Source organism: Lemur catta, chromosome 5, assembly GCF_020740605.2.
Source record: "Lemur catta isolate mLemCat1 chromosome 5, mLemCat1.pri, whole genome shotgun sequence".
NCBI lineage: Eukaryota > Metazoa > Chordata > Mammalia > Primates > Lemuridae > Lemur > Lemur catta.
The window spans coordinates 4,568,968-4,594,225 of NC_059132.1; the positions used below are offsets into that span (position 1 = coordinate 4,568,968).

The 25,258-nt window shown below is 42.9% G+C and overlaps 1 protein-coding gene across 1 annotated transcript in view; it reads right to left on the bottom strand.

Moving 5' to 3' along the window:
* KLHL3 (kelch like family member 3) overlaps positions 1 to 25,258 on the bottom strand; it is a 102,168-nt gene that overhangs the window by 69,158 nt on the left and 7,752 nt on the right. The window contains exons 2-4 of the mRNA XM_045550852.1: positions 21,182 to 21,301; positions 11,144 to 11,250; positions 748 to 869 (exon numbers count right to left, since the gene is read on the bottom strand). Coding sequence (XP_045406808.1) covers positions 748 to 869; positions 11,144 to 11,250; positions 21,182 to 21,301 — 349 coding nt within the window. The remainder of the gene's footprint in view (positions 1 to 747; positions 870 to 11,143; positions 11,251 to 21,181; positions 21,302 to 25,258) is intronic.

Below are 25,258 nucleotides of genomic sequence, written 5' to 3' on the forward strand. Positions count from 1 at the left end.
TCTAAATAGCAAGATTCTTAGCGAAAAGAAATAGCATGACCCGTGTCTGTGTTTAAGCCAGTCATCTGCAGGGTTTAAGAGTGGGCCACACCCCCAACCGTCCCCCCTGCTGGGGCACGATGCTGATGCCTGGTGTCCGCAAAGACACCTCCTCTGGGGGCAGCACTGCCTTCACTGGCTCCTCTTTTCCAGGCTCCAGATGGCTGAGGACGAGGTGGGGCAGCACACGGAGGGAAAGGCAGATGACACGTTTCACAGCCGCACCCTCCTGCTGAGCCTCAGTCCTGGCGCTGGGCACCTCCGTGCACTCAGACGCATTTAGATGACTAATGCTCAAATAGGAAAAATTTTAAAAGCCTCACTATATAATGCTCAAAACCCCCGAGATGAGATGCTGACCTGAGAAAAATAAGGGCCCCCCAAGCTTCTAGTTCTTCCTTCACAAGATTTTGAACATGAGCTGAAGACTTTCTGCTCCTGGGGCCCAGGCACATTCAGCGGTATCATGGCCTTGTGGTTAAGAGCTTGCTAAACCGTGGGTGCCCCAGCCAGGTGGGCATGAGTTTGGGGATCAGCTGGTCTACCCACTGGCTGTGTGACTCCGGGCAAGTCACCTAATCTCTCCAGAGCTTTAGTTTCCTCCTCAGTGACCGACGCAGTTGTTGTGAAGGTTACATAAAATAATGCTGTAAGATGGTGGTTCCCGAGTGTGCGGCACACGGAGCTATCAGCTGGGGCTGAGTTTACCTGGACGTTCTCTTCAGTCACCTCAATCTCGGCCGTGTAGATATAGTCGATCAGCTTGCTCAGTGTCTGCCCGTCCACATCCTTGATTTCGATCTTCTTGGCTTTACTCTCAGACATGTCACCTACAGCGCACAACAAAAACAGAAAGGACATGAACATGGCACCTAGGGTATGCTTCACTTGCACACGCCTCCCATCCTCTCTGAGAAACAGAAGCACTGCCCGTGCTCTGGGCGAGGGTAGGGGGCACTCAGGCACGGAGGAGGATACACTAGCTGACATCGAGGTCACATCACCATTGGTTCTGTGGTCACCCACAAACCCAGTCTGAAGCATTCCTCACTCTGTCTGCTGCCCGTTTCCATTCTGAAGACAAGTCTGTGTGCACTCACTCTTTCAGCCAGCATTTACCATAAACTACGCACAAGGCCGGGAAAAGCGAGCGAGATATGCACCTGTCCTCAAGGGGCACAGGTCTAGCAGAGCAGGTATACAAAGATACTCGTAAACATCGTCGACAAGAGCTTAGTGCGCTACACACAAGGAACTCTGGTAACAAGTAACACTTACCGAGTGCTGACTATGGCCAAGCACTGTGTTAAGCACTTTAAGTCTTGCCTCTTTTCATCCTCACAACCTGTGAGATTTACTAACATTATCCTCATTTTACAGATGAAGAAACTGAGGCACAAGAGGGTAGGTGATTCATTTTGCCCATAATCATATACCTAGGCAGGGACCAAACTGTGCAGAAACCCAGGGAGTCTGACCCTGAAGTCCACACATGTAACCACGACCCTATACTAAATCCCAAGAACGCAAGGGAGGGAGCAAGAAACCCCGTCTGAGAACTCCAATCAGGCATCCTAGTACGAGGTCACAGTTGAGCTGGACATTAGAGGACGAAGCAGAGTTCCACAGGCAGCAAAAGTGAGGAAGGACGGGCTGGATGAGGGATCCATAAGTGCAAGGGGAGGAAAGTGCCAAAAGGATACATTTTGGGAATGGCACTCAATAAGTGTTACCTATTCTTGTGAGAGGCTGGTGCGGCTGGTACAAGGGGTAACGGTGAGAAGAAGGAAGCCGGAGAGGCAGATGGGGCCAGGACGTGCAGGGCCTTGTAAGTCATGTAAACAAGTTTGGCTTTATCCTAAGGGTAGCACCACTGAGGGATTTTAAACAGGGGAATGACATCAACAGATGGGTATTTTTGAATGAAACTTTGGATGCAGGGTGGAAGCTAGATTGGAGGCAAGGAGAACAGCGCGGGGGAGGCCCTGATAATAATCCAGGAAAGAGAAAAGGTGGGGCTGGGAATGAGGGTGGCAGCGGCACCTTTCCACGGTCCCCAGGCCCTGACTTCAGCCTGTGCTCTACACACAACACACAGGTTTATCCAGAGCCGGGCTCATTCAGCAAGGGCTGCTGATGTCAGAAGGAAAGACAGGCAACACATGTGTCTTTGCAGACTGAAATAAAAGACAACCTGACTGCAAGAAACAAGGAATTCAGAAGCCCTAATGCGAGCATGAAAACAGAGCCTGGGTGGTTTTCCTCTCTGCGGAATTTGTGCGTTGGAGCCAAGAAAATAAAGTGCAGCACAGCGTGTGGGCGGCAGACACCCACCTCCAAGCTGCGTGGATGGCACATGACCCCTCCACCAATCCACAGTTCCAGCCTGACACACTTCTAGATCTGAATGACTGGAACAGGGAGAAAAGTGCAGAGGAAAACATTCCAAACCCTGCCCGCTCCCCGCACTGCCAGGTCAGGTGGACCCGAGATTCTCCACTCTGTTCTCTCTCCTCTGACTACTAGTGAAAACGCCTCAGCACAGAGAGCCCTGGAGCAGAACAAAGAGGCAAAAAAGAAACAGGAAAAGATGGCAGATTCCTCCTTTACTGTAAGACAGGCTCTCGCAATCTCTCTCTTGAGTTTATTCCAAAATACATAAACAAAGACATGCATACACAGGAAAATCAGAAGTTAAGCTTCTCTCTCTAAACAGCCATTAAGAAGTTCATTAATGAGGGTCCAGTTGGTAATTATACTGCAAAAGGTAATCAAAGATAGCCAATTCTTAGTGTAAGAACTTGGTCCTTAAAAAATAAAACTAAAAAAAAAGAGCAGCAAGAACCCAGAGGTTCAGAAGCCCTCAGGGGAGTGCAAATCAGAGCCCAGGATGATTGTTTTCTGTCTGTGGAATTTGGGCTTCGGGGTCAGGTTTGGGTTTGGTAACTTTGGAGTAAACAAATGGAAACTCCTGAAATTATATGAAAATATTTTTCTATAAGCATAAAAGTTCAGTTTTTCTGGGAGGGATGACAGATCATTTTTATCAGATTCTTACATGGACTTATGACTCAGAAAAGGTTAATACACAGTTTTCTGGACAATGGGACTTTGGGAGACTTTTTCTTGCTTTTTTAGATATACTCTGAAATTTCTAATTTTCTATATTAAATATTTAAAACTTTAATAAGCAAGAAAAATGTGAAATAAAAACTAGGGGCTCAAAGACAACAGTTATTTTCTAAGAAAGCTCACTTGTAGTAAATTAGAGAACTGTGTAAGTCACATAGACTTGTAGAATCCAATCTTACTATCTCTTAAAACCAGCAAAAATGACTACACCAAAGTGAGACTTCACTTAAATAGGCCTGAAAAATAGTCATACTAACAGTCACAACTGTGTACCAGGCCCTCTGTGAAGGGTTTTTTATACATATGATTTCATTTAATCTCCTTAACAGCCCCATGAGGAAGATGATATTACTTCCATTCTAAAAATTATAAAGTTGGCATTTCAGGAGGTATTTACACATACGTACTAAGAGGCAGGGCTAGGATTTGAACCTTGGCCTAACTCTAGACCCTGTGTCATTTCTAATAAATCCCTCTATAAAATCTGACCCTAACTGATGACCTTAATAAAAGTATTCCCAAACTCAAGCCATTGGTCCAAATTCTGAGGGCAAGTTAGGACTTCATACCTACCAAAGACCCAAGCAGGCTGGGATCTTGTCAAGCTTATTTGTCAAGATATCCTCACCACATAACACAGCACTTATCAAGTAACAAGGACTTAAAAAATATCTGCTGGATTGGGAAAAAGAGGAAGAAGAGAGGTTCTCTTGACATCTCATAATTCTATGGGCCTCAGTAATTCCTGAGGGGCAGAAACCATCAAGGGTTTGGTCATTCTTGCTACTTCACTCACTTCTGACAGTTTGACAAAATATTTCTAGGAAACAGAACATGAACCTGTAAGTCCTCCCATCTTTAAGGTCAAACCAAGCACCCTCCTCTGCTAGCTCTTCCCGAGAGGCCCAGTCAGCCACCTCAGGCTCTGAACTTTCAGAAAATGCCTGTCAGCTGCACATATTTTTAGCCTTTTCCATCTTCTGCCTGTCATCTGTTAACATGCACGTCCTGTTTCTCCAAATCGAACATGACCCACTCAAGGGCAGGTATGTGCTCATTCACTCACTCAGCAAACATGTATTATATGTGTCCCCACATGCCAAGCACTGAGCTAGGCCCACAGGACACAAGGGTGAACAAGTATGGCCCTGCCCTCATGGAGCTCAGTCTGGTGACTGAGAGACAAGTAAATGAGCGATTGCAAACGGTGTTAAATGCTAAAAAGGAGGACTCAGCTTGAAAGGTTCTTAAGCCAAGGATTCTCATACCTTAAACCTGTATAAAAAAATGATGAGTACACAATAGCACATATTTGCATTTCTGGGGATGGAGTCCATTGTTTTCATCAGACTGGATAAGAGCCACTTGTTCTTCATCACAATGGTTAAGAACCATTCATCTGTAGAAGGAGCCATAGTTATTCAAAAGAGAAGTTAGAATGAGGGAAGAATGTTCCAGACAGCGAGAATAGTATACATAAAGATCTGGAGGTAAGAAAGAGCATGACCTATCTGGAAACCATACGAAGTCCAGTCTGGCTGCGGCACAGCATGCAAAGGGCAGAGTGGTGAGACGAGGCTGTGGATATGAGCAGGGGCTGGATCTCTTGAGTGCCTTTTGGGCCGCACTAAGGAGTTTAGATTTCATCCTGAGGGCAAGGGATTTTAAGCATCAGATTAATACACCGGGATATATCAGATTTTTATTTGGGGATGATCACTATAGCCACAATATGGAGAATGAGTTGGAGATGAGGGAACAAAACAGGTGGCAGGTTGACCAATTAGAAGGCTGCGGCAGAATGTCAGGTGAAAGGTGAACCTCTTTAAATCTTCAGACCCTACCTTAGCGCCCTGCACTTAGCAGTCTCTGAGAGCCATAGAGAGCTCCGGAGAGCCAAGTAATCCCACAAGTCTATAAGGTACGAGCATCTGAGTCTTAGTTCTAGATCCCAGCAAGAGCACCATGGGCACAACTGAGACCTTTTTAGGTGAAAGGCTGCCAAAGGGGAGCAGGAAGGAAGAGGCTGGGCTGGAGGGGTGAAAGGGGAAAGTCTTTCACTATCACAGAAAACTCAAGGTGTCTAGAAGAATCACCGGCCCATTTTCCAGGTCATTAGTATAAATACCCAACCCTATTATTAAGTAAATGAAGCCCTGACAATGAGAAAGAAACTGGCTGGCAGGTCTCTCTAAAGCACCATAGCTAAACCACCAACCACTCCGACAAAGTTATAAGTCCTTAAAGCAAAGAAAAAAGTGTGTTTAAGAGTCCTTATGTTATAGAATTCTTCCTTGCTCCTAACTTGAATTACTGCTGTAATTTAGTCTCATGTTCTTGGTAGAAAGAAAACAGGAAAGTCCTTATCCTTTATACAGTAATTCTTCATGGACATTGAGATAGGTATGGAACCTTCTTCCCTCTAACCCTCAGGTAAGTCCTGCACACTGGGTTGCCATCTCATTTGGCTGCAGCTGAACACTAAACTACGTCCTATATCAGCCATTAACCTCACATGAGAGAAAGACTCTGCCACCTCCTGGAATCCTGGCCACCCCTGCTGCAGCTAAGTGGCCTGGGCCATTAGACTACCAAAGGCTGACCTCCATCGCCTGTGAAACAAGGACGTTCCCTGCCCTGCCTTCATCCTAGGGCTGTGTGAGCATCAAAGGAGACGATGAGAGTGTGAGGGCTAGGACAGTGGGATCCCGCAGAGCTACAGTGATGGCTGTCACCCCCTCACCTACACTCCCTGGAATTTCATCCCTCCTCCACCTGGGGGAGGCACAGGGAGCACCAAGTAAGGACAGAAATGCCTGTGTAGCCACACAGATGTTTCAGATCAGCCCTAGCCACCACCACCCTGCATATCCAAAGAACTCTGGAAACTATGAAATGCTCTACAGATAATAAAAGCAAACTTTATTAAGTACCTATTCTGTGCTAGGTACCTTACACCCATTTCCTCTCTTTGCTCCCTGTTTATTGTTACTATTCCAGACTCATAGATCAGAAAACTGAGGATCGCACTTGATAACTGAATTCCCCACACACCTACTAAGTCCAGGGTCAGGACTGGAACCCAGGTCGTTGTGACTCCAAAGCCCTTTAAAAAACACCACACTATCTCCTAACGCAAGGTGGCATTACTACTCTTGTGTTTAATCCTTAGCAAAGAGGCCTCCACATCACCAACTCCAAACCTCCTTTATGAACATTCATAAAACATTCCTTACTAATAGTTATCTCCAAATGATGATCTGAATTTTAAGCCTGAGCTACTCTAAGCCCAGACAAGTCTACCCCAGACCATCTCGGTGAAACCAGCTGCACTTTAAATAGGGAGATGGTTGGGGACGAGAGACGGATAAATAACAGTCTCTATTCCTAGATGCATCACTAGGGCAGCCCTTACCCCAAAATCTGGGTCTCCTATGCCAGAAAAGAATGCCTGACTTTGATGTGGTGTGTTAGGGACAGGAAGAAGAAACCCTATGTCAGCCCAAAGGTGACTAACTCTAGAAGACAGTTCCACGGAAGCTGAAACCATTACTCTTTCATCCAGGTGGCTTCTGATATCCCCAGTGCTTGTTTCTGAACTATTCTACCCAACCCCTGACTCCTCAGGGGCAAAACTCTCAGAAACCAGACCCTATATACTACCAGTACTACTCACAACCTCCTTCATCCAAAGAAGTCATTCAGTTCCCTGGTTCTGCCTCACTCACTGCCCCATTGCCTTGTATTCAGCTTTGCTGGGCTCCATATCATGCAAAGTTCTTTAAAGGTGTCACACCATGCAAACACTCAGAACACAGACATGGGCCACGGACCCAGGACAGGTAGGGTCTGGCATGAAGAAAGGGCAAAACAACGGTTCTATGGAATGAGTTCATGCCTAGGAGGGGAGTAAGAGAGCCAAGCCCCTGTTGTTCTGCTTCGTGGGTGATTGGTGTCTACTTGAATTCTAAGCCTCTTGCCCCTCACCCACAGCACATTCCTGGCCTTTTCTCCCTATTTCTACTCACCATGTGTTCAAAGATACCAGCTGAACATCAGCCTAAATCTAATAAAAACACGACAGTAGCTCTTCTCTAAAAACCAATCTAAATCAATCACTGCACAGGGTACAGTAGAACCAGATGAGTGGGACAAATCACTCCCAGAGCTTCATTTGGGGTGGAAACCCAAGTGTCTTTTAGCCACCATGACCTCAGTTCCTTTAACACCATAAAATGGAGGTTGTTTTTTAAAGTATCTGGATGATATGTAGGTCAGGGACCCATACAGAGCACAAACGCTATAGGGCACAGAACCCAAAGAAAAGGGCATGATATAAATAGGAAAAAACTGATGAGGCTATTTTGGGGAAATGGCTTCCCCTGGGATGGAGAGGATGGGAGGAAGTCTCAGTATTCCTTCCACACTCAGAAGAAAAAGAACAGAACACAGCACTGCTGGCCTCTCGGCTCATGCTTCGCTCAAAGGAAGGGAGAGCAATTAGGTTGACTGCTCACCCCAGATCTTCCTACAGGATTGAACTCTCTGCTGGGTACTCAGACCTCGGTTCCACATTTATTCCAAGTTATCATAGGCAGGACATGGTCCAGGAGTGTGGGGGTGGTATTTCGAACCACAACAGGACATTTGGGCAACAGGACACTTAGTCCTCTGAACTCCGAGAACTAAAAAATAAAAACAGTTAAGCCTGTGTAAAAGATCATAATCACACAACTCACATCAGAAGAAAGTCATGTGTATTTTATTGTCCTTTTGGCCATAAACATGCTGATAAAAGTGGACTTAACAAGAGTTAGCGGGACCTTTTCATGATGAATTTTAGGCATTTTGAAGCCAAATCTGATATTTACAACAAAGTTTTGCAATGTTACTGGAGTTTTTTATACCTGTTTACCAACGTTTAAGCAAAGCCAATGGGCCTCAAAAATACATGGATCTCCTATATTGCTGACGGGAGCACAAGCTAGCACAACTGTTCTTTAGGGCACTGCGGCACGGCTCACAGGTCTTCAAAATGTGCATACCCTTTAACCAAGTATTTCTTATTCTAGGAATCTGTTCTAAGGAAATAATCAGGAATGTAAACAAAGATTAAGATGCAAAGATGCCCATTTTAGCATGATTTTTAATAGCAAAATCTTAGAAAGAACTATAATTTCCAATAAATAAGAAAATAGATTCCTAATTAGGATACATAAGATGGAATCTTACGAAGCCACTAAAATTAGGATGTAGATGCAATTTCATTGGCATGGAAAGATATTCATGATATGTTGCTAAATTCCAGTAAACAAAAACAGATTTTTATTGAGCACCTACTGTGTGGAAGATCATGCTTGGCAGTGGGAACACAGCAGTGAATTAAAAAGGTATAGTTCTTACCCTCATAGAGGTTACAACTGACCAGAGAAATCAGACATTGAGGAAGTAATGAGTGAGTAGTAATACTAAAGAGAAGCATAGGTACCATGGGAGTGAGTAGCAAAGGAATGTCACCTAATCCAGAGGGGTCATGGAAGGCCTTCCTGAGGAAGTAATGCCTAAGGAGTAATGAAGGACAATGAAGTAATCAAGGCAGGCAAAAAGACAGGGAAAAAGAATGCTCCAGGAAGATGAATAGCAATTTTTTAAAAAACACATCAGAAAAGACTATTCAACTGTACATATAAAATAAACTCATTTATGTTAAAAATATATTTTATGTATGTATATAAGTATAAAATCTGAAAATATATAGATCATACTCTTACCTAGATGTTATATAACCTGTAGCTTTTTTTAGTTTTTGCTTGTTCACATTTTCTGATTTTTTTCCCCTGTAATGAACGTAGGAGAATCGAGTTTGAATGGATGGGTGAATGGATGGATGGAAAGGATGGAAGGAAGGATGGAAGGAAGGATGGTAACCAAATTCCCTGGAAGGCTTGGGCTGGGCATGACATTAGACTGCCTCCTTCTCTTGATTCTCCCCTCCCTTCAATTACTAGAATCTAACACCTGCGCCAGAACCACCTTTTCTCCCAATTTCTAAGTTCACTTTGTTTTTGCTAAGGCACTTCCGCTGCCCCAGATGCAAATTCATTAGCAAAAAGTAAATCCAATACTATGATTCATTGCAATTCCAAATAGATTCCTCTCTCAACACTGGACTTTCCAAACCACATACACAAAGAATGACTGGCAGAGCTATTTGTTGAAGTGGCAGACAAAATGAATTCTTTTAAAAGAAATAGAGATGCAAGAAGGAAAGTGAAAAAAAAAAAAGAAGTAAAAACCTTACAACCAGGGTTTGATATAATTCTAAAGGGAGTGTGACTCAAAATTTCCAGACAGTGAACTTAGCTGGTTTTCCAGGCTACATTATGAAATTCCTGGCCCAGGGCTCAAAGTGAGGTAAGAGTGGCTTGGGCCACTTTGCAGAGGCACAACTCCAAGCTGAGACCAGGCCCCCTTCACATGATGAGCCAAGGGGGACACACATGTGAGGAACTCTCAAAGCACAAGTGCCAAAAACCACTTTCCCCAGCTATGTGATATAAGGGTTAAAACCCATTCAGCAAAAATGTGCCTGCACTCACCCATTCTTAGCCAGCTCACGTTCATTCTTTTGATCTTTGCTTATTCACCATCTCCTCTGGCAGGCACTGAGGATTCAATAATAACAAGACATGTTCCCCAAATGCCCAAAGCTCACAATGAAGCTCAGGAGACATTTCATTTGCTCATTTAAAAAATACTGGAGTCCTACCACATACCAGGTGCTCATAATATAGTAACAAACAAGTCCAACAAAGTCCCTATCCTCACAGGGCTTATATTCCAGTGAGCAGAGATAGGTAAAAAACACATAAACAACCAGCCAAGATGATTTTCAGATAGTGATAAATGTTAAGAAAAAATAAAGTCAAGTTATAGGATGGAAAGAGTCTTGGTATGGACTAGGGTATAGCGCTAGGGTGATCAGAGAAGGCCTCTCTGAGGAGGAGACATTTGCAGGATTAGAAGCAGCCAGTTAGGTGAGATGCTGGGGCACGGGTACTGCAGACACCAGGAAACAGACAAGAATGCAGAGTGACAGTCACCATACTCAGAGTAGGCACAGGGCACTTGGAAAGCATGTGGAAGGGACACCCAACCCAGTCTTGGGGTCTCACCAAGCCCAGTGGCCTCTTCCTGTCTCTCTCAGCAGAGATTTATAGAGCACTGCATACACCTGATTCAGGGAGGTGCTGTGTGAGACTACAGATAAGCTCAGCCCATGGGGTTCAGGGAATTCGGTCTCAGAAGTAACACATGTGAAACAGCGGGACAAGGCTATTGGGCATGCCCAGGAGACAGGGACCCTCTGGAAAGCAGGCAAAGGTGCTGAAACTGAATGCCGTATTTTGATTATTCCTATGTCTCATCCCCACCATCGCTCCTCCAAATCTCTTCCACACTGCTATAATGGCTATAGAAGGCCCATGGCCTGGAAGGAAGGGCTGGGAAGGACAAGATGTAGGCCACCTGGTAGAGTACTGGGCCAGGTGTCAAGAAGCCAGGTCCCACTCATTCACTATGTGACCTTGGGCAAATCCTTTCCCTTCTCTCAGCTCAGGGTCCTCCATCTGCAAAACGAGAGACCAGCAGGCCTGGCGATGAGCCCAGGAGTCTACATGGTTGACAGCCTCCCCACATGATCGTGGTACTTGCCTAAGTGTGAGAACTAACGGCCTATATGATCCTACCTCTTCTCAAGGTGGACAGGGGCTACGTGACCAATTGGCTTGGCTGGGACTTTGGTTCCATCAAGTCCTCCACGGCGCAAAGCACAGTGTCTGGCACAGAAAGCTCCTCATGATAGGTTTCATAGTCTTCTCTTTCCTCCCTCCCCTCACGCCACCACCCTCAATATTCTCCCAGTGGGGCTGCAGCCCCGTAACCATGGGTTATTGTTTGCCCCTCACCATACCTGTGAACATCGCACAGAAGTAGGGGCTGCAGGCTGCCAGGACCACACGGTGGGCTTCTATCTCGACATCTTCTGCCACAATCATCACGTCACACAACAGCTGTTTACTGTAAGACACCAGTGAGGGGACAGGATGGGTCACAGCATGGACACCTATCCCCATGATACACAAGTATTTTTTTCTCCCACCCAGATGTCACACTATCACTATACAAAGCTGTCACAGAGCCTTGCTCTATCTTGAGTTAGGCAGAGGGATGGATTCCTCGACGTTTCCAAGACCCTGATGTGCCTGACATGCATGCTTTCCTAAGGCACACAGACAGATCTAACTACTCTCCATCTGTAAATTCAGGGCTACTTCATTTGTCTTCACCTTTCTGCTCCTCAATTCCATAAGCTCTGATTGAGAATTAGGGGGATAGCGGTTCAGGGAGCAGCAGCAAAGCCTGGGGCTATCAACCGAGTGACTGAATGAACGCTGAGGAACATGAGCACCTCACTGAGATGTGCGCCAGTAAGACCAAGTACTAACGATTCCCCGAGGGATCTGCTACATGTGGTAAGAGGCAAGCCAGACTCAGCTACTTCTCCTCCCTCTCAGATTTAACACTATCAACAGGAACACTCCACCTGCCACACAGTGTTCCCTAGGGACCCTGGGCAAACTCCAATCACTGCAATTACTAAAAATATTGTAACTACCTTTTTACTTGTTTGTCACTGCAATATACCATGAACTCAGAAAAGAATGTGTCATTTACTCTTGTATCCAAGACACTAGGCTGCATACATAGCACACAGCAGATCCTAAATTTTTAGTGACTGACTGAATAAGATCAATCCACATTCATAAAGGGAATTGACATTTGACTACTTTAGAGATCAATAGGGTGCCACAAGGTCCTGTCACTCTAAGAATTTTTCCTTCATCAGTCATCCAAGCTCTTACATGCCTAAAATCAATATAATAATTAATGTTTATTGAGTTTTATGTGCCGGGCACTGTTCTAAGCACTTTTTTACACATATTATTTCATTTAATCCTCTCTACAACACTATGAGATAGAGCTAATTGTTATGCCCCATATTACAAATGAAGAAACTGAGGTCCAGAGAAGTTAAGTAACTTTCCCAATGTCACACAGAAAGGGAGGAGTAGAGACAGGATTTGAATGAAGACAGCAAAGCCCATAGTCTTAACCTTTGTAGTATCTGACCACCACTGGTCCCTCCTTTAGATTAAAGCACTAGAGGTAGGGGGGATGACAAGGAGGAAACACATTTCAACTGTGATCCACTGGTAGCGGTTACCTAGCAAGCCATACTGGTTGAGAAGTCTAAGGTCATGAAAGGGTTCTGTGTGAGAACGTTGAGACCAATTAATGAGACTGCCATGGCTGACAGATGGAAGAGAAGCTACATACTTACCAGCTGTGGTGCAGCACATTAAGCCATTGTCAGCTACTAAGACAGTAGTTTAGGTTCGTTTATCAGAGAAATAGAATCATAGGGTCTGGAAAGGCCGGAGTTGCAAATGGCCTTAGAGATCATCTGGTCTATGAAACTCAGAGAGGTAAAGAGAAGTCCAAAGCCACAGAATCCAGATCCCCTTACTCCAGATACAGTGATTTTTCCACTGGACCACAATGCCTCATGATTAGCTGACACTCAGAAGGAGAAAAGACAGAAGGTTGGTTAGCTCCAGCAGGGAAAGATGCTCAGGAAATGTTCAACACATGGAATAAAGTACTAGTGACGGGGGCTTCTAGGAAGGGCAACACCTTTGGGCACCAACAGGCAAAACCTAGGGGTTGGGGCTTCACCCTGCAGTGGACAGCAGACCCCACACACAAACTTCATCAGAGTAAACCAGTGCAACCAGGAACAGAACTGGCTCTGCCCCTAACTGGCTATGAGAACATGGATAAATGAATTCACCACAGTTTTCTCACCTGTTTTAGCTACCTTGGGGACATATATCATAAGGACAAAATGGGATTGCAGAGGCCACCTGAGAACAGGATTTTTAGTCTGGTCAAAATGTATTGCAAAAAGTTATTCCTAACATGAATAGACTTATCTTGGAAAATGGAGTTATCACTGCTATTTAAGAGTAACCAGTAATTTTTTTGGTAACCAATATATATATATATATTTTTTTTTTTTGAGACAGAGTCTCGCTCTGTTGCCCAGGCTAGAGTGAGTGCCGTGGCGTCAGCCTAGCTCACAGCAACCTCAAACTCCTGGGCTTAAGCGATCCTACTGCCTCAGCCTCCCTAGTAGCTGGGACTACAGGCATGCGCCACCATGCCCAGCTAATTTTTTCTATATATATTTTAGTTGGCCAGCTAATTCGTTTCTATTTTTAGTAGAGACGAGGTCTCACTCTTGCTCAGGCTGGTCTCGAACTCCTGACCTTGAGTGATCCACCCGCCTCGGCCTCCCAGAGTGCTAGGATTACATGCGTGAGCCACTGCGCCCGGCCTTGTAACCAATATTTTAATAAGGAAACTGTTGACACAAAAGGGTCAGAAATGCTGAACAAATTTTCAGTGCTAGGAGCTGAACAATCAAATGTCAGAGTGGGATACCTTGCACAAATCCAGGGAGGCTGACAATTCTTGAACAAATGGGAAAGAAACAAGAAGGAATGGGAAATAAAGATGGAGAATACAGTTAAGCAAGTGAGTGAGAAGAGTTTTGATGGGTGAGAAGTGTGTCTCAAGGCCAGAGAAACTCTATTCTGGGAAACTGGCCAAGAGAAACTTCCCAAAAACACAAGGTGGGTTTTTCCTTGGGATGGGGAAGCCTGTCTGCACACTGGAGATATCTTTATGTATCCACTCTACATGGAAAAGGAAAGAGGCAGCTCTAAAGCACTGCATGGCTTACAAGTACTCCTATTCCATTCACCAGGGATCCTATGGGATCCTTTCTCCTGAGCTATCATACCACTGCAAAGGACAGTCTTGAGGATAGAAAAGTAGAACTACAAACTTCATCATTTGTGGAAAAGCAAAATGTGGCTGTTAAGAAGGAGCTCGCGCTCTGGAATCAAACTGATCTGAGTTCAAGCCTCTGCCTCAGAACTCTCTAGTGAGGACAAGCATACAATGTCCCCAAAGTGTCATAACATTGACATATGTTATAAATGAGATAATGCAGAGTGCTAATAGTAAATATTGAGCAAATGTTAGCTTATTTTTCTTCTTTTTTTCCACAAAATATTTAAGATTAGAGGTTAAGGTTTGAACATGTTAAGTTTGAGCTACCTATTGGACATCTAAGTGGGGTTATCAATCAGGTAAGTGGATACATGGGTTTGGAGTTCAGAGGCGGGAGATGCTTAAGAGGTTGAGGGGAAGAATAAGAACCAGCAAAAAAGATAGTGTGGTACTAGCATAAAGATAGTGATATAGATCAAGAGAATAGAATTGAGAGTCCAGAATTAAATCCTCACATTTATGGTCAATTGATTTTTTTACAAGGGTGCCAAGACCATTCAACTGAAAAAGAATAGTCTTTTCAACAAATGGTGCTGGGACAATTGGATATTCAAATGTAAAACAATGAGGTTGGACCCCTAGCTCACACGGTATACAAAAATTTACTTGAAATAGATCAAAGATCTAAACATAAGAGCTAAATATAAAATATTTAGAAGAAAACATAGGGGTAAACCTTCATGACTTCAAATAAGGCAATGGTTTCTTAGATATGACACCAAAAGCACAAACGATAAAAGAAAAAAAACAATAAATTAGACATCAAAATTTCAAACATTTGTGCTTCAAAGGACACCACTAGGAAAGTGAAAAGATAATCCATAGAATGAGATAAAAATCTTGCAAATCACCTGATAACGGGCTTGTATCTAGAATATATGAAGAACTCTTACAACTCAATAATAAATGTAAAATAACCCAAGTGAAAATGAACAAGAGATCTGACTAGACATTTCTCCAAATATAAGATACAGGAATGGACAATGAGTGCATGAAAAGATGTTAGATATCATTAATCATCAGAGAAATTCAAAACCACAATGAGATACCACCTAATGCCCACTAAGGTGGCTATAATCAAAAACGCAAATAATAACAAGTGTTAGAGAGGATGTGCAGAAACTGGAATCTTCATCCACTGCTGATGGAAATGTAAAATGGTGCAACTGCTTTGGACAACAGTTTGGCAGCTCCTCTAAAAGTTAAACAAACAGTTGCCATATGTCCCAGAAATCCCATTCCTAGATATATACTCAATAGAAATGAAGATATACACTCATACAAAAACTTGTACATGAACGTTGATAGCAGCATAGTCATAATAGCGAAAAGCCAAATGTGGTATGTCTATATAATGAACTATCATTCAGCAATAAAAAGGAATGAAGCAGTGAGACATGCCACAACATGGATAAACCTTGAAAACATTATGCTAAGTGAAAGAAGCTAGACACAAAAGACTACATATTATATGATTCTAAAATAGGCAAATCTATAGAGACAGAAAGTAGAATAGTGGCTGCCTACAGCTGGTGGGGTTGGTGGAGGTGGGTAAGGACAGGCGGCGGATGGGGTGGAAGAGGGTAACTGCTAAAGAATACAGGGTTTCTATTTGTGGTGATGAAAATATTCTAAAATTGATTGTAGGTGCACTACTATGAATACAGTAAAAGCTATTAAACTGTACTCTTTTTTTTTTTTTTTTTTTTTGAGACAGAGTCTCGTTTTGTTGCCCGGGCTAGAGTGAGTGCCGTGGCATCAGCCTAGCTCATAGCAACCTCAAACTCCTGGGCTCAAGCGATCCTACTGCCTCAGCCTCCCGAGTAGCTGGGACTACAGGCATGTGCCACCATGCCCAGCTAATTTTTTCTATATATATTTTTAGTTGGCCAGATAATTTCTTTCTATTTTTAGTAGAGACGAGGTCTCACTCTTGCTCAGGCTGGTCTCGAACTCCTGACCTCGAGCGATCCACCCGCCTCGGCCTCCCAGAGTGCTAGGATTACAGGCGTGAGCCACTGCGCCTGGCCTAAACTGTACTCTTTAAGTAGGTAAATTGTATGGCATATGAATTATATATTGATAAAGCTGTTAACAAAAGAAAAACTGAAAGCAACATGCTAAGATGGTTCATTACTAGTAATAAAGACCAACCAAACAAAAAGATGAAGTTTGCAATGGGTAAAATGGGAGGTTAAAACTGTCAAAATGAGATAGAGAAGACTGGATTCTTAATGCTCATTGGTTGCTCCATTCTCCCTGCGCCTTCTTTTCAGGCCTGGTCAGGGTGTGCTACTCCAAGAAGGACCACATCCCCATTTGCTGGCTGGATCGTGAGTCAGGAGCCAAAGAATCACTAGGGCTCTGCTGCCCAGACACAGCTGTGGTCTGACCAGAGCAGAGCAATGAAGTGCAAAAGGAGGAGGAAGGCTGGGTGGTTACCATGCCAACAGCCCTTTCTCTACAATGGAAGTAAAAAGAATAGGAAACTCGTGAATTGTGTGATTCATAAATTGCAAAGTGTGCTTGAACTAAAATAGCTTAAAACTGAGGGAGGGGAATGTGAAAACAATGCAAGTAATAACCCCAGGTCCCTGGAATATCATGTAACATTTCATTAGCCTAATCCCTGGAAGGCAAGATGCTTTGGCCCAGGCTTTCACCAAAACAAAGTATGCCCAGCCTCTCTCCAGTTCCCATTAAACTCATCCAGATCAATAAAGTGACAATTCAGGCCCCCTCTCTCCCTGCCTCACCTATTCCACTCTAGTTTTTAGAAGTTAAGCATTTAAATACCTTGGAACTTGACATAGCCTTTGGATACCATGAAAATACAAGCTTCACTGAGGAAAAGACTTTGATTCTCTTATCTGCTGCCATATTCTTATAACCTAGTGCCGTGCTTAAACAAATCATCATCATCATCATCATAGTTAACACTTACAGAATATTGACTATGTGCCAGGGCCTTGTGACAATGTCCAAGAAATAGTTATTATTCTACAGGCTATTGAAATCAGCAGTTCTACTTCTAGGAATTAATTCTATAGAAATAATCATGAATGTGCACAAGTATTTAACAACAGTAATATATGTGCTGTCACTGTTTTAAGCACTTTATTCATTAATCCTCTTAACAACCCTGCAAGACTGTACTATTATTAGCCTCATTTTATGGTTGATAAAAGTGAGGTCAGGAAGATTAATTAACCTGCCCAGGGTCACACAGTTAGTAAGTACTAGAGCCAAGATTTGAAACCAGTGTTTGTGTTTGTGACCACTATGTTATACAGCTAAAGATAACCATTGCAGGTGTTATTTACACGCGGAATTGGGAAAACCCCAGACATCCAACAAGGAACTGTTTTAAAAAATAAATAAATAAACCAAAAATAGGGTATCATTCATCCACTTAATGATGTAGAACAGTTAAGAACAAAGAAAAATTTGTTCAATATAGTGTTAAGAAAAAAAATTCAGGTTGAAAAATCTAAAGAGGTATATTGTCCCAAGTGTTAACAATGGTTACCACTATGTATTAAAATTATAGATGACTTGTTGCTCATCTGTGGTTTCTAAATGTTCTATAACAAACATATTCCTTTTACAAAAGAAAAACTTTCCCAGCCAGCCAAGTATGTATAGATTTAGTGCATTTGAGGAAAACAAAAAGAGGAAGATTATTCACTTAAATTTCATCAAGGACTATGTCGGGTATTTAGACCAGTGTTTTCCAAAACAAGTTTAACAAAACATTCAGTCTATACATACCAACCATCACCAAATGGGGTTCTGTAGTCAAATACATGTTGGAAACCCTCAGTCAGACAAGTTTATTGCAGGACTTCTCAGAGCATTTAATATGCCAATACGCATTATCAACCTCAGAGTCGGCGGGGCGGGGGGACAGTATATAGCATCTCTCAAACTCATTTGAGTACAGAGCCCTTTTTTCCCACAGAGCATCTTGAGGGAAATAGCATTCCTCAGAACAAATACAAAAGAGAAGTAGCAGCAGGACTGTTGGAGGAGGTTAAATCCAACTCAGTGTTTTAGGGAAAAACACAAAAACATGGTAACTTGTAATATAAGCAACAAGAACTTAGGATGACTTTTTTTTAGTTATTTAAGAAAAAGAAAAGATGCTAACAATAGAAAGTGGGGATGGGGGAATCTTGTGTGCATATCTATTCCCTGAGCTAACTCCCTTTCAGCAGTCACTGGAGTGGGCTACCCCAGGCAAAATCAGGCCTGGTAAGGGACTCTTAAATCGGACTCATAAATCAGACAAAAGGACACAAGCCATATCCAAAGGAACTAAATGAGGAACTTCAACAGTGTCTAGGGAATATGACACAAATTCTTTAGTAACAAGAGAACCATGCCCACAGGCATGAGCACCAGCACTGCCCAATGCCTAAGAGAGCTACAGGCAGAGCTTCCAGGAAATCTGGCAGAAGGCCTAATAAAAATTGAGCAGTAGAGCACAAGACAAATTTAATTTAACTTGGTTTTTAATGCCAAAGCCTGGGCCCTATAGAAAGGAGAAATGAGAAAACAAACACAGAATCAGATAGAACTTTTGCTTTATTAAAAGTAGTTCAATCCCCCACTCAACAAACACTTCCTTGGCTATATGCCATTTTCTCTGCCTAGAAGGCTTCTCCCTACTCCCGCTACCCTTCATTTCTTTAACTCTTACTTGTCCTTCCAAATTCAGCTGAAGCATCACCTCCCTTTAGAAAGTGTTCTCCATAGTTCCAGTCTAACATACTCGCTTCTGTAGCACCCTTTAAGAAATAAAAATAATCATTGTATACCTACCATCTGTCAGGCACCCTAATGCATTCCTCCTTCGTAATACCTATTTGCACGTAGAAAGATTATTTTCATTAACCTATTTACATTTTTACTTTGTAACCCCACCCACTCATTCCATGGCCTCGCCAGTGCCTCTGGGCATCTTTGATGAATGAATAGAAGCTCCTATGAAGCGCCAGGTGCTAGAGATAAAAAGTACACAGAAGTCGCCTTGCCCTCAGAAAGCTCAGGAGCTACAGAGAAAAGATGAGATAAACAATTACACCTCACAACAGGATGAAGTATGTAGTGGCACGGGCAAAGGAAGCTTCAGAGCTCTCTGGTAAGGAAGAGATTGTGTATGCAGGCTTTGTACAGAAAAACATGTTCAGTGCCCTGAACCGGTCTTACAACAAGCTTGTCAAACATGCACATTGAACCTTACAAATACCCTGCACACCATTTAGCTCAGAGAAAATGAGTATATTTGCATTTCGTTTGTGTCTTTACAGAGTTATACTGCATTTAAGGAGCTAGATATTCTTCCATTTATGTTGCTGTCTTGCCAAGCTAAATTCAGACCACAGAATGAGAGAGGGAGACCAAAAGAAAATACATGACATCCACAGTCTTAATCTGCAATTGTCTGTAGGTGTTGCAATTATTCTATTATTGATTTTCAAGCAACTGGTTCTACTGGAAATCGAGTTTATGAACAGACCTGCTGTAATCATAAAGGATCTTCCCCCTGTGACTAATCACTAAAATGATAGTTATTAAATAAATACAAAGGAAAGAGAGAATTCTGGCAAAGCCACTGTCTTTTTTTTTTAATTTATTTTGTTTTATTTCAGCATATTATGGCAGTACAAATCTTTAGGTTACATATATTTCCTTTGCCCCATCCAAGTCAAGAGCTTCAAGCATGTTCATCTCCCAGACAGTGTGCACCATACCACCCATTAGGTGTGAATATACCTGTCCCCTCCTCCCCCTACCGCCTGCCCAACACTCGATGAATGTTACTACTAAGTGTGCACATAGTGTTGATCAGTTAATACCAATTTAATGGTGGTACATGTGGTGCTTGTTTTTCCATTCTTGTGATACTTCACTAAGAAAAAATCAAACAACCCCATTAAAAAGTGGGCAAAGGACAGGAACAGAAACTTTTCAAAAGAAGACAAACCAATGGCCAACAAACATATGAAAAAACGCTCAACATCTCTAATCATGAGGGAAGTGCAAATGAAAACCACAATGAGATATTACTTAACTCCAGGGAGAATGGCTTTCATCAAAAAGTCCCAAAACAAATGTTGGTGTGGATGTGGAGAGACAGGAACACTCATATACTGCTGGTAGGACTGCAAATTAGTGCAACCTCTATGGAAAGCAATATGGAGATATCTCAAAGAGCTAAAAGTAGAACTACCACTTGATCCAGCAATACCATTACTGGGCACCTACCCAAAGGAAAAAAAGACATTCTGTAAAAAAGACATCTGCGCTAGAATGTTAATAGCAGCACAATTCACAATTGCAAAGATGTGGAAACAACCCAAGTGCCCATCAATACATGAGTAGATTAATAAAATGTGGTATATCTATACCATGGAATTCTACTCAACCCCAAAAAACAATGGTGATCTAGAACCTCTTGTATTATCCTGGATAGAGCTGGACCCATTCTACTTAGTGAAAGATTCTGCCATGAGACTACTGGAATTGATAAACAAATTCAGCAAAGTCTCAGGTTACAAAATCAATATACACAAATCAGTAGCATTCCTATACACCAACAACAGTCAAACTGAAAACCAAATCAAAGACTCCATACCCTTCACAATAGCAACAAAGAAAAGAAAATACCCAGGAATATATTTAACTAAGGAGGTGAAAGACCTCTACAGGGAGAACTACAAAACACTGAGGAAGGAAATGGCAGAGGACGTAAACAGGTGGAAAACTATACCATGCTCATGAGTCAGCAGAATCAACATTGTTATCTACTTTGATAACTAGAATCTTTATAGACCTCGGGAAAATCGGCAAGAAAAAGCCATTCTGTCTTAATCAGAGTTTGAAAGGGGAAGCCAAGTGACTGAGAGTAGGTGGGGAGGAGTCAGAATTTCCTAGGTAGTGGTGTTCTAACTTCTGTTCTCAGCCCCTGATGAAGCTCACCCAGCAAGTTCCTTCTGAAAGGGCACAGGTAAGATAGGAAAAGTACCTCCGCAGTTCGTTCATAACCTTGAACGCCTTCCCCATGTGGGCAGGGTTGACGGTGATCATCCTCTGGTTCTTCTCATCATCCCCAGCCTGTGTCAAGGGCTGGGAGCTCAGCTTGATGCTGTGAACAGGAAGGAAGAGAGAGGGAAAGAGACGATCACACATCGGTAAACCCACTCCATGCCTCCAAGTGCCACAAGTCCACGCACTTACCCACCCGCCAGGACATCTCTGTCAGCCTGTTCTCCACACACCGACCCAGCAGGGAAGAAAACGCACTGGGTCAGGCAGGCATTTCTGCAGGATCTTCCAGTGAAAAGTGCGTTCCTCTGGAGGAAGGCAGGTCCTGGCTCAGTTTCTTCCACCGAGTACTTTATGACTTTGTGTGAGGTCCTTATCCTCCCTCTCTCCATCCTCAAAATTGAAGTGGACTAAGTACTACATCACCGACTTCACAGAGATGTTTGTTCACTCAACAAACATTTAATGGAGGCTATTGTATGGCTATGCCAGGCACTGTATTTAGATTTAAAGGAAACACAATGATAAACAAGGCACAGTCCCTGCCTTCACGAAGCTTAGAGTTCAGTAGAAGAGAATGCCAAGTAAACATTTAAATATCGTATCTTTTAAGCATTATGATTCAATAGGAGCTACCGAACAGTAGACAGGCAACTATCTCAGTGATGGCAGGTTGAGGGAAAACTCCACAGAAGCTGAGACCTTAAGAAAGAGCAGAAATTAGCCAGGTAAAAAGGAAGACAAAGAGTATTCCAGGTAGAGGAAATAGTATTTACAAAGACCTGGAGGAGAAAAAGAGCAAAGTGTGTTCAAAGTGCTGGCAGTTTAGTAAAACTAGAGAGCACTAGAGGAAACTATCAAGAGAAAAGGCTAGAAGGCTGAGTAGTCTTATAAGTATCATATAAGCAAAGCTAAGGAGTTTGGATTTCTTTGTGAAACAATGAGAAGCCATTAAAGGGTTTTAAATAGAGAAGTGGACAGGAAGCAGGTAAATAAATTTTGCTTTAGAAAGATCACTTTCGCTATGGTATAGAGAATAGTGGCACAAGAGGGAAAGCTTTTGGGAAACCACAGTCCCATAGAAAGACAAGGGATTGTAATTATTATAGAAAGAAAGGATATCTATGGAGACTAAATGAGCAGGTAGTGACTAGCAAGTGTCACTCTTAATCTCAATGCCCTCTGTACTGAAATCAAGAGACAAAACACTCAGATCCCTACAGGGTACCAGCTAGCTGCCCAACCACTCCTGAGCAACATGTTTCAACTTTATGGGAGGTGGAAAGGAGGAATCAAAAGAATGAGCAAGGAAAGGACTTTCTCCCCAAACTGGTGAAACTATTCAACTCCAAGGTCAAGGCTGGGACCTTGGAGTTACCTCTGTTTGGATAAAGCTAAGCTTTGTTTTGCTAGTAGGAAAACAGGATCTTCCCCACTTGTGTAGATTTGAGGACTCACAGTTCACTCCGACTCCAGGGCACTGAGGGTGGCTTCCCTTGACATTCCATAGTGGGCCTCTGTCCATGCTACCACCTAGCCTTGCAAACTGGCCAGAGAAAAAGGCTGCTACGGTTAAGAGAATATTTCAGAGGCTCAAGAATCCCTATAGATCTCACATTGGGATTCATAACTTTAGAAACATCCAAATACAACCAGCATGCCAAACCCACAGCTTGTCAGACCATAACAGACTCCCCCTTTGGCTTCCTTCCTCACCTTCAGTTCAGCATGTAAATGCAAGCCATGGACCTCTGAACTTTGGGACTATTTGGATTCTGGATACAAGGAAATTAGCTGAGCAGAGGAAGATGAATATCAAGAGAAGCACAAAGAAAAAATATTAGAATTGTATGTTTAAGCAGGTAAAGAAAATCTCAAGCCACAAAATGTGATTAGAGAGAGGAAACATCCAGAAAAGATGAAAAACTTCATGTAAGAAATCCCACAAGCATAATTTCTTTTATAGTTAGCGTCTTTCCTTACTCCAAGGCAAGAGAGCAAGAAATTAAGCAAAGAACATCTAAGGGCTTGGAGAAGCTAAGAATCTTGAATAAGATCACACGAACAATCAGGGACAGAAATGGGATCTGAGCTCAGGTGTCCTTGACTTGAAGCTCAAGCTATTTCTAGCACAGCCTACCCCCTCCATCAACATGATGCATGCATGTACATAAATGCACATACACACTCATATGCCTCAGCCTAGGATCACATGCCCAGGCACACAGCTGCTAGATCCTACCATTTCCTCCCCTAAACCTTTCTCCCTCCATTCATTCTAGATCTTAACTACTTAGTCCCCAACAGATTGCCCCATCTCCACCCTATCAGGGCTCAATCCTCAGCATTCTCAGTTCTTGGTCCCAGATAAGGCTGGGAATCCTCTCTCCCCACTTGTGAAACACAGACCACGTGGAGGTATAGTCTCACTCTGTTGTCCAGGGACTAAGACCATACTTTTCACCCTACTCAGACCCAGCCAAAATCACACACACACACACACACACACACACACATTCTCTGGGCAGACTTAGTCACAATATGTTTTCTGTTGGAAAGCGTTTATCAGCAAATGCCCTTACTCGAAGCATAAAGTAGTTGATTTCTCCAAGAGCAAAAACTGATTCTAGCCCCTATTAAAACCACACCAGGCTTCACAAAAACCCCATCTAGTCCAATTGAAGTGACTTAGCCTTCAGGGTTTCATGATCTGGCAAGAAGTATGCAGCCTACCAAATTCTCTCCACAGCTGATGTTAATTATATATACCCCTCCCACCAGACCTGAAGCTCTAGCTGCTGAACAAAGAAGTTTTCATCTGTATCCCAATGTCCAGGGTCCCAGCAGTATTCAAGTTGAGCCATATGGAAGATTCAAAGGGGTCAACAATCACAGATGTAGGGAGAAAGTATAGGCCAGGCAGAATCCTTGTTCCTTCCTATAGAAATATACAGAAATGATCACCTAAGCCATTTTCCACATGTTCCTCACACCTCGTCTTCTTTCTGTATTCTCTATCTCAGAGGCATAACCCACTACCCACTTACCAATCCAAGCCAGAAACTATTAAATCGGATGTCATCCTTGCTATCTTCTCCCCTCTTGCTCTCACACCCCTCACATACAACCACAAGTCCTATCAATCCTAAGTCCTTTACTATCTCTGCACCTCTTTCCCTTTTCACAGTCACTACAACACGACCACAACCTCATTCCAGGGCATGATACTCTCTTGCCTGGATTATTATAATAACCTCCTCCTAGACTCCGGAGTGGCCTTTCCAGAATATCAATGTGACTGAGGCATGTCCTACATGAAGCCTCTCACCGATTCCTCACTGTATTCAGAATCAATCTCAGAGACCTAGCCTGGTCCTTCATAATCCCATCATTGCCCTGAACACTTCTCATGACTGTAGCACTAAAATACTTGCAAAAACCAAAATACACCAGGCTCTTCTGCCTTGTGAAGTTCTGTCTGCCTAGAAAACACTTTCTCTCCCCACCCATTCTCTCCTACGTCTAGCTAGCTCCTACCAGCCCCTCAAGCCTCTTCCTGGAAGTCTTCCCTATCATTCTCCACTACTCACTAGATTAGCTTCCCCTCGTCTGTGTTCCCACAGTATTCTGTGCTTCCCTCTGTATTGTGTTCTACTTATCTCTTACTTGTCTATCTCCCCCATACAGTGTGTGCTGGTAAATGTTTAACAGTTGGGTGGTGGGGGAGGGAACCCTGATTTGTAACATTTGCCAATTTCCATGGTGTAAATACTCCCACCATGGCAGATTTCAAGCTACCAACCTGAATTCCTGAACATGAGATTTGGGAAGAGAGTGCAACAGCACACCATTATGTCACTGTATAAGCATTTCTACAATAAGGTACCTTAGAAATAGAAATAACTTCAAAGGCCTAGACAATAGTAAAATAACTAGGAAGCGATGAATTTTGAATACCTATTACATTTGTTTTTAATATAACTTATTTATAAGTTATATAATTTAATTTTTAACACTGGCTCTATTTAACAACTCAAAAAATTCCTGAAAACTTACC